This window comes from Momordica charantia, assembly GCF_013281855.1.
Source record: "Momordica charantia cultivar OHB3-1 chromosome 1 unlocalized genomic scaffold, Mcharantia_2.0 BLBB01000001.1, whole genome shotgun sequence".
Classification (NCBI taxonomy): Eukaryota; Viridiplantae; Streptophyta; class Magnoliopsida; order Cucurbitales; family Cucurbitaceae; genus Momordica; species Momordica charantia.
The window spans coordinates 15,394,297-15,405,119 of NW_028275157.1; the positions used below are offsets into that span (position 1 = coordinate 15,394,297).

The window sequence follows — 10,823 nt, forward strand, 5'->3', positions numbered from 1 at the left end:
AAAAAAAAAAAAAGCCTTTGAAATATAGATGATTTTTAGGTTTTTTTTTCACACTCTAAAAGCCTTAATTAAAAGCATAATTTTGAGATGTTAGGGGACCTAAAATATTATTTTTCCTTTTTCCAAGGGGTAAAAAAGCCTAAAAAACAGTGAAAAAGAAAGTATAATATCTTTTTTTTTTTCCTCTTTTGTGGTTGGTCATAGAACATAATAAGTCAAACACATAAAAACATATGTGCCTTTGTAATTAGAATCTCAACTCCTTCCATAACCCCACATATATCCTGAATTGTCAAATCAATTTCAATTTTATTTTAGTTTTCCCAATTTTAATATTCTGTGAAACCCAAAGATATTACATCACTTAGATTGTCTCATCTCACTCAAAACATGATTAAATGTTTCAAATAATACTGTTTATTTTATTTGGATTAAACTCTGACATGACTAATTAAAGTTTAGATGCATAAGAAAATATTGAGAAAAAATAAACCTTTTTATAAAGACAAAGTGGTCAATGATTTTAAGCAATAATACAAAGCAAGAAAATTAAGTACCTAAAGTTTAACATTGAAAATTATTGGAGATTAAAAAAGAAAATGAAAAACTTAATTCAGTTCTTGTCCGTGTTTGGTGGATTAATTCTTTGATGTTTTTTAGTTGACATTTGGCTAAAATCTCAAATCTTTCCTCTTGACATTTTAAATTCAAATCCCTTACGTAATCTTCTTTACGAAAGTCTAAAATCTTTATCATCAAAGTCAATGTAAATATATATATATATATATATATATATATATATATAATGAAACCGCGCACTTACATCACCACCAGAACTTCGCTACCGCTTCGATTGAATAGGAGTACTTCTCGTTCTAAATAAAATTATATCATAAAATGGGTGCCAAACTCGTCTAAAGTTTGAAGGTTTAATTTCGTCCTACTAAAACAAATCATAAAATTGGCTATAGATATGTCAGATTGGCCAGAAAATGGGCTTGAGCCCAAATCATTTGGGTAGGCTTTTAGCAATAATCAAGGCCCAGTGACTCAATCCAAGTGGCAAGTCGAGTGCACGGTGGTATTGTGGGGATGGCAATGAGGCGGGGACCATTCCCATCCCCGTCCCTAAAATATTGGGGGTGGGGAATCCGTCTTTTTTTTTTTGTTAATATTTTTTTTTTTTGTGTATTCTAGAAAATAAATAAAAAAATTGGGTGGCCACCGTCGGTGGTTGGATTGAGAAGTGGGTTGTGGGTGGATTTTGAAAATTTGAGAGAAATAGATTCGGGGAGAAAGTGAAAAACTGGCTAGAGTTGAACATGAAATTAAGGTTACTAGAATGACAAGGAAATAAAAAGTGGCTAAATAAGCTAGTATGCTAGAGCTTCTTTTTAAAAAAAAAAAATTAAAAAAAAAACTAGAATAATATTTCTAAAAATTAATACATTTTAATATTATTATATATAAAAATTACAAAAATATTAAATAGATCTGGGAGATCGGATGGGGTGGGAAGACGTGACTCCGGTGCTTTTTCTTCATTAGAAGAAGAAATCATTTTGTTAAGTAGACTTTCTGTATTAAAATAACACAGTAATGCATATTATAATTTTGTTTTTAAAATTTTTATTAAAATGATCTTATGGATCATAGGCATCTAGGAATATTATAAAAGATACTAATATTTGTCCTAGACAAGTTTGATTAATGAACAAAAATTAAAATGATCACAATAAACTAAAATTTTTACAAGAATGAGTAGGAAATTGGTGGTTCAAGATTAGAAATAGAGTAATAATTAGACTTATATGTTCAAAATAGCAATAAAATAACACAAACAAATGCCAACCAAATAAACATCTATATCCAATTAAAAAATCATAAATTCAAATCCCTTACTCCATATATTTTAGTTAAAAAATAATAATAACAATACCAACAAACTTTTAGTCAGAACATAAATTAAATTAATAAATTTACACGTACACATTAGCTAGAAATTAGGGGGGAAAAGGCATTTTTAATGTGGTTCATCTCTCTTCGACAGAGAACTCGGGTTCAATGGGTTTCATCAACGAGCCATGACCGTCGCAACGGCTAGTCCCGGCACCGCCGCCAGCGACAACCCTCTTGCATCTCACAGTATACTCCACAAACGACGTCGCACCGGCACCGGCGGCCTGATCAGACGCTTCCCTCCGGCGCTTATAGCTGAACCAGGCGGCCTGTATGAAGCATGCGGCCCACGTGCGCCACTGGTGCGAGTGGAACCGGAACGTGCACCGCACCTGCTTGCTCCGCAGCCGCCGAAACTGCGCCGCCACGAACTTCAGATCCTCCGCCACGAGCGCGAACCCCTCCACTTCGGTGATCGCCTTAACGGTGCGCGTGGACGACGGCAGCACGGCGCCCGGCCGCGGGTCCAGCGCCCACGGCAGCAGCTCCTCCCCGCAGAACTCGCTCGGCCCGAGCCGGCTCGAGTTGAAGAACCCGGTCCGGCCGCCGTTCGTCGTGTGCGAGTCCAAATGGCCCCGGATTACGAAAACCATCTCGTTCACCGGGTCACCCTCCCGGACCAGACCGGTGCTCGACGTCCACAAACGGGGTCTCAATCTTTCGCATATCGCATCCAACATTGTCTCCTCCATTTCATCAAAAAGCGGCACCTGTCGGAACGGAAGGAGAAATTAGATGAAAATAGAATTGTTGTGCTGTGGAACAAACTTATTGTCTTGAAAGTAATTTTGACATGATAATAATACGAAATCGTATACTCGTTCCTAATGTCAACATAACTTTCTTTTCAGACATGCACTCCCTGGAGAAGAATTGAATCGAAAATGGAGTTCATCATATTTTCTGTAAAAACCATGGAGCAAAAATATTTTTCAGATCCTAATCACAAGTAACCTACCAGCAGTATTTTAAAAGTCGAGCGACAGGTCGACATTTCGGTTACTTTGATTTGAATACTCCTTCCACTTTTAATCTTTGTTTTACTTAAATGAATAAATCGATCGTAAAATGCATCCTTCTTTTGACATTTCCAACCGTACCTGTCGAACCAGATCAAGGCAGAGATGGCGCTTGATGTCACGGCGGAGGTCCATGGGAAGGGCTTTGAGAATGTGTTCTTCGTCGACGCCGCGAGTTGCGATCCATCGGAATTGCTCGTATTTTCTGACACTTTGCTTCAGTTCATAGGGCAGCTGCCTGTGGCGCATCCACTGCTCTGTGTCTTGCCTCCTCACCCTCCATTGTTCTACCCTTAAGGTTGTGGATTCAAGATAAGTCTGCCAAATTCAACCCCTTTTTAGTTTTTAGTAAAAAATTAAAGTAGCTAATTGATCTTGAATGTGTATCAACTGAAAGTGTATGGAGGTAATTGATTTAATTACTTGCATGTTTCCAATAAGAAGTGCGAATAGCACCAACCCCACAATTGCTATCACAATCGCGAAATTTATTTCTCCCACGTTGTCACTTGTTAGTAAGTTTTGCCCCAAAGAGCTGCAGACAACGAAAAGAAATTAGAAGGGAAATAAAACCTTCTGTAATTAGTATAGCCATGACAAAAAAAAAATATTAGTCACTTTAATAAATAAAAATAGAATCCCATAGATTCCAACATATATAGATGCAAAAAATAAAAAATAAATAAACAAACTTGTTCGATTGTTTTCAAAATTTCTAGAAAAATCTCTTTGAAAAAATGATATGATTTCTTGTCTCTTTTAAGATAAATACTTGGTTCCTCCCTAACAGTAAGGAGCAACTTATCCTTACCACTATTAAATGTTTGACGAACTAAGAGAGAAAAATGTAAAAACATTGATTTTTTTTAAAAAAAAACAATGAATTGTCAAATTTTCAATAGCGATGAGGACAAGATTTGGTTTTCACCGTTAAGGAGTCTATTATGTATTTTTCTTCTCTTAATAAAATTAGAAATGAGAAATAAAAACGATAACATTAACGACCAGGGCCTTTGGCTGCTAACTTGGTGAGGGGTTATTTTCTTTTTAAAATATAATTAAGGAAGTACCTTAAATTCCTCAAGCCCCACCAAAAACAATAGAAGTACCTATTGAAGAAGGTGGAAGAAGAAGAGTGAAAGGAGAAAGAATCAGAAAAGATGCCAAAATGGAAGGAGGCAGTGGCTGTGGGATGGCACAGATTAGAGATATTAGTCACTTGGAACCAAGCAGCTCTGGTTGGGTTTCCCACAGTCCCACAGTCAAAAAACTCATATTGGCAGTAGTAGTAATAATCCCAATGCCCCAAATTGCAAACTTTTTTCCAGCATTCTACTTGTCGTCCTATGGATAGCAGGTACCAACACGACCCCAAAACCTAAACAACAACGACAAATATATCATGCATTAAATTAAAGAAAATACTTGTCTCCTTGACAGGAAGGAGGAATCTTTATCTTATCACCGTTAAATGTTTGACAACTAAGATTGAAAAATGAATTTAATTTAATTACGTGGCTTGCTAGCATAAAGAGCATAAGGTTGTAGGCAGCTCCAGCCCATGCTGTCTTCATGAGAACTCCAGTGGCCTTCACGATTTGGTCTGAGAGAGGGAAGATTAGATACAGCCTCAACAGGTATTGGAACAACATGGAGAACCCAGCAACGTGAATCCATGGGCTCATGTTTGAACCACTAATTATGTTTGGGATTGCAACCCAGATGAATGCCTGAAACATCACTGACAACAAATTATTATGAACAGTCTTACCATATATAAGAATTTGAACACAGCCCCTCTTGTTTTGTTTTGTTATCGCTTGGATCAAGTTAATGTGATTATACAAGATAATAATATTCAAAATTCATGTTATATCCATCTATTAATTAAAGGTTAACAACAAAATGATAATGGTGAGGATAAACATAGTTGTTTGTCTAAAACTCAACTATTAAAATCGTTGGGATTTTGTAGCCAAAACGAAGTTGGAATGGATCGGGATGAGGCAAGAATGAAACAAGATAGGGCCAATTTGGCCGATGAGACAACGCCACAGTGCTACTACACAATGTCGCAACGTTGCACTTCGCTGTGACGATATTTGAATACAGTAGTTTTTGCGATTTTAGGTTTTTGAAGTTGCACGAAAATTGAGGAGCAGCGGCAGAACTGTAGCAGTAGTGCAGAGGTTGGTATCTCAAGATCCTCGTCGACAATTGGTCTTGAATATCGGTGAGGTTTTTCATTCTTTGTTTCCTAGTCTAGGATCGTATTGTTGTAGTTCCTAGAAACTAGATAATTTTTGTTGAGGCCTCTAAAGTAAGAGATATTATAGTACTAGAACCAATCCTATCAATCCTATTCTAGTACTAGAACCCACAGCGAAAGATTAGATATAGTTCATAGTTGTGCAAACCAATATACCTTTTTTTATTGTGTATTTAATTCAGTTTTCACTCAATAAATAACTATGCTTGGAAAATCAATAAGTAATTTTCCCAAAAGAACAAATATATTGAAAATTGATGAGATTAAACTCCTATCTAGTCTTTTAACTTTTGCAGTTGCAGTCAATCTCTTTGAAATTTTAATTACAATCCTGACTTATTCCATGTTATTTAAATTATAATTGAATTGTAAACAGACTTATATATTAGAGACAACCTATACTATATTATATACAAAATTGAAATTACTAAAATGAGACGCAACTGAAATTAAGTTTAAATTTCGTGAGGCTAGGGACGCACACTTTTTAAAGTTTAGAGACAGAGAAGAAAATGAAAGAGAATGAACCTGTGGAAGAGGCAATGCAGCTAGAAAGTCGAGGCAGAAGTGAAGAAGAAGATAAGGCGTGGTAAACCTGAACCTAAACCTGATCAGAATGTGCATTATGTAGAAGGCATCGGCCATGGATCGGAGTAGCGAGAGCGCCACCTCGAGCCCTCGATCGCGCCTTTCAACACATGCCTCCTCCGCCCTCACTGCAGCCACGAACAAGAACAAAGGGTCCACAAAGACGGACACCAAACAAGCCAGTAGCAGCACCCTGTTCCATGTGTTCAAATCAACAGGCAGCCCCAGCCCCACTGTGGATGATCTCCATCTACCAGAAGAACCAGCCATTTTCTTCATACTTAATTATTTACACAGCCAAGCTGGGAAATATACAATATATTATGTTATGTCATGAAGTGATGAGTTTAAGGTTCATGGGTTGAAGAAACTGGACCACAGCAACCAAGGCCCTTTTTTGCCGTACTAATTCCTGTGAGTATCATGTGAGTATCAAAATTACGTGTTTTCAAACAACTTTTACGACCTTATGAACCCTAATTTTTCTCTTTTCTCTCTTTATATCTTAGCTTCTGATCTCGTAGTAAAAAACATGTGAAATGAAATAAATGATTCACAGCTGGGTGTGGTGGCTTGGCTTTCAAAACAAAACACAAGTCAATGAATCACAGCCACAAACATTGTTTTGTTGTCTCTTCTTCTGGCTAGAGAGAGGTGTCAAACCAAAAGTACTTGCTTCTCACTAGCAAGGAAGAATCTTGTCCACACCACATTTAATTAAATGTTTTGACAAACTCATCATTTTTTAAAAACATTTTTTCTTTTTGCATTTCTCATTCTTAGTTGTCAAATATTTAACGGTGGTGTAACAAGATTCCTCGTGAACCAAATATTTTCCATGGCAAAAACATACCACTTGAGATTAAGAAACACTATTTGTACTTAAAACTTTTTTTTTTTTGAAGGATATTAAATCTTAAATATATATGTCTATCACGTGTTTGACTCATTTCCTCGAATTTGTGCAATAAAAAAATTTAAAACACAGAGTCAAACTAGATTGTATAGAATGAATATTTTTTGTTTTTCAGAATGATTAAAACTAAGAAGAAACAAAAGTTTGTGGACGTACTTATTTTCAAACGGTGAGTAAAAGTTGTTTGGGCGAAATATTTTTGTTCGGGACTCACTAAAACTGCAAAGCATGGAAGTGACACTACAAAACATATTACACATTTGATGGCTTTTTTGATATAGCGTTTTTAAAATCTCAACTTTATCAATTAACTTCAAAATTACAAAGGGCCTAAGGCAAATAGGGAAAATAAGACAATTTTGAATTCCTAAAATCTAAATAAAACAAAATAAAATAAATAGTATGAAAGATTTTCCATAAACTCGAAAGTATTTGCGTAAACTAATTAAAAACTCGTTTTTAAATTTTTAGAAATGTTAATTTAGATTCAAGACACAGATTAATTCCATACATGTCGTAATGCATAGATTATATGTCACGGATTGCGACGACACAAAGACAATATATATAATAATGCTAATATATATACTTCAAATTGTTAATAATATATTATTTATTACTTTGGCTAGAAAACTTAGCTATATTCTTAAATCCACTCCCTCTTTATAAGATTATAGTAGGGGGGAAATAATTAATGTAATGGTCCAATGTGGCCAAAATTTATCAATGGGCAAGAAGCCAAAGGGCACAGACAAATTTTATTGGGGGTGGAAAATTGCCCACTTACAAAAACCCATCATTGGAAAATGACATCAACTAAATTAATTTGCATTTTATTTTTAGGAATGAAAATGGAAATGGATCAGAAGTGAAAATGTCATTTCACTAAAGCGATCTCTTTAATGTTAAATATAACCTGGTTTCACTATTTAATCTATAAGTAAGACTCTAATCATTTATTATATCGATTTGCTTATATTTATATTTAACAAACACCTACATATTTCACTCATGTTTTTAAATTAATAAAGGTTAGCTGCATTTGTTTATAGTGTTGTTATTATTATAAAAATGAGATTCAATAGTATGAATTATAATAATTAAATTATTAACTTTAAAGTGGAAATTTCAATGAAAAACAAAGGGTTAAAGTGGATCATAACTTTAAATAGTTAAAGATGACTGAAATAATATATATAATAATTTATCAGTAACAAATTAATGAGAAGGGTCCCGTCCGTATTAAATAAAAGTATAAATATTAGAGATTTTAAGAGTGTGTTTGATTGGTAATAAGAAAACAAAAACTTAAAAACAACACGAAAACCAGAGTTGTATTCTTTGTTTTTAGTATTTTTAGATATATGTTTGATAGCGGATTTGATAATTGAATCTCAATTTGAAACATTGTTCAATGCGTGTTTAGTAATATATTTGTAAATTACGAGGAGTTACAAATAAATTTTAGTTTAATCTAAATTTATATTAATTAATTTATTAACATTCTTTTTATAAATTTTGTATAATTATTATTTTCGAATTTGTGTTTGGTAACAGATTTGAAAATTGAACGGTGAAATGTGTTCAACAATATAACTAATAGTAATTATCAACTCAATATTTAGTTCAATAAAAACTGTTATTAAATATTAGAGATTTTGAGAAACTTATATAATTAAAATCTAGGGGCTGTAGAAAGAAATTGCAGATTTCGGAATTGGCCCATTATGAAATGGGCCGGCGATGGACAGTCCAGTAGCGCCCAAGCCTGGGCCTTCCAGCCCATAACAGAATTACGAGCGTTTGGAGAAGAAGATATTTCTATTCCGGAATAGTTTATTCCCATTTTTTCGCATCTCTGACAGATACATCGATTTAACGGCTCCTGTGTACGGAGAAAGATATTAATATTCTCATCTAAAATTTTATGGAATATTTCGACAATATGTGTATTCCAATTTGAATTGAAAATCATTTCTTAATTACTTTTAACTTTATTATTTGTCAATAACTGTTTGAAATATTAATATAATTAATTAATATCGAAATTTAAAAAGAAAATTATAATTTTAAGATTGAAATTTTATTAATAGTTATGTTACTTTTTCTATTATTTTGTTCAATTAAATGTCAATTATTACAAAATAACTTCCACGAAGGCAGATTTCAATGAGGTAGTCTCTCATATAAGATATAAAAATAAATGCAATTATAGTACTTTAGTTCTTTTCTATAAAAAGTTTAGAATAAAAAATTTCCCTTAAAAATCTAGCGATTTCTTTTTTTTTTTTTTGTTGTAACTATTTTGATTAGTTTATAAATTTTGGTTATAATTTTCGGGTTGCTAAAAAAGTAATAATTTTAAGGTGTGGATAAAAAATGTCAAAACAAAAAAGAAAATATATATATATATATATATATTGTGACCAAAAAGGACTCCAATTTTAAATTTCAAAAGCCACTAAAAAACTGTCACGAAGTTTCACATGTAAATTGGACATTTTACCAATTAAATAATAAAATCCCAGCTATTAATTAAATCATATTGAAAAAAGTTCAAAATGTTTGTTGGTCAAGGGTAATAATTTAATTAATACTATATTGATTGCATGCATAATAATATACATACAAGAAATAAACAGCAAGATTTGTTAATCATAATATTAATGATTTAAAATGATGCCCTCCAACATGTGTCCTCTGAGTCAGAAACACATATTTTTGTAGTTAATATCAAGAAAAAGATACAATGAACCAACAATCCCATCTAAGAAATGAACCAACTTTGCCACAAAACCCCATAAATCTGAATCTTCAACAAAAGATGAGGAAAAAAAAAATAATAATATAAAACAGAAGGGTTAAAAATAGATTCTTGGAGCCAAATTATGATCCAAGAAAAATGGAGGGGAAAAAACTCCTTTAATATTTAATGAAATATATTTTCACAAAATAACCGATTTGACATTAATAATTTGATGATATGTCATTGTCGTTAATTTTAAACTGGAAAATTAAAAGAATAAAATAGCTATTTATATTATATATTTAAGAAAATATTGAATGCACATGATGTGGGTTTTGTTGAGAATTGTTAATTAAAAAAAAAAGAGAGAGAGAGAGATGGGGTCAAATGCATAAATATGAATGTGTGTTATAAATATAAATATTATTTTTGTATGGCTAGAGTTCAATGAACGTGTTCGAGTTTGTTAAATGTTTTTGTTTGCTTCATTTTGGGTTGCAGCTTACTTGTTTAATGAAAATAATGCCTCCCTTATTCGAATGTTACTTCTACACAATAATTAATAATATGTACTTTATAAGTTTTGACCAAACTCGGATTTCTTTTAAATACTACATCTTTTTCTTTCTTCTTTACTAAAACATAATTTATCTGGAAAATGTAAATGTGGTTTTCTTTCGGGTCAAATAACAATTTTGGTTGCTAACTTTCGAGACTGTGACCGATGAGTTCATAGATTTTTAAAAGTGTCAAATAAGTATCTGAGTTTTGTTTTACTATTTTCAATTTTCTGAACAAACTATGTACAACTATTTATATTTCTTGATTTTCATTTTGTTTAAAAAGATTCTCAATGTTCTATAAAAAAATTTTAAAACTACGAGAATGAGTTTTTTTGTCTTTTTGTTCCATAGGTGTTTGGACCATGCAATTCTATTCAACATTATCAAATGAGAACTATAGATGTGTTACTTTTTAAGAATTTAAATATAAAATTGAGAATTTAACCAGCTTTAAACACTTTTTAAAGTTTAGGGATTCATGTTATTATTTAACTTTGTTTATTTATTTATTTGGTATGGATTTTAGGACGATTATTATAGAAATTTTGTTTTTTTTTTTTAACCAAAATGAATAATGACATCATCTTTTTATAAAATCATCTCTTCGAGGGATATATTAGAGAAGAAAAAAAAACATCAAATTGACTCTTTGAAAAATGATTGCCCATAATTGGACTAGAGTTGTTTTCAATCCTTTGTTGAACCAGATAAGAGTTTGCCCATTTAAGATTGTTGTAAAAATCAGACCATTCATCCCATTTTT

General features: G+C 32.5%; 1 protein-coding gene across 2 annotated transcripts; it reads right to left on the reverse strand.

The window, feature by feature from the left end:
* Nucleotides 1–1,886: 1,886 nt before the first annotated feature.
* LOC111013749 (protein CNGC15c-like) lies at nt 1,887–6,170 on the reverse strand. 2 transcript variants are annotated; one of them, XM_088126629.1, is made up of 6 exons: nt 5,776–6,170; nt 4,493–4,708; nt 4,088–4,356; nt 3,402–3,513; nt 3,060–3,296; nt 1,887–2,669 (listed from the first exon to the last, which is right to left on the reverse strand). In XM_088126629.1, the coding sequence occupies exons 1-6, from the start codon at nt 6,112–6,114 to the stop codon at nt 2,034–2,036; spliced, it is 1,809 nt and encodes a 602-aa protein (XP_087982755.1). In that variant the 5' UTR covers nt 6,115–6,170; the 3' UTR covers nt 1,887–2,033. The 2 variants fall into 2 exon arrangements, with proteins under 2 accessions (XP_087982755.1, XP_022143964.2); XM_022288272.2 differs by having other exon boundaries at nt 4,049–4,356; nt 5,776–6,169.
* Nucleotides 6,171–10,823: the final 4,653 nt, after the last annotated feature.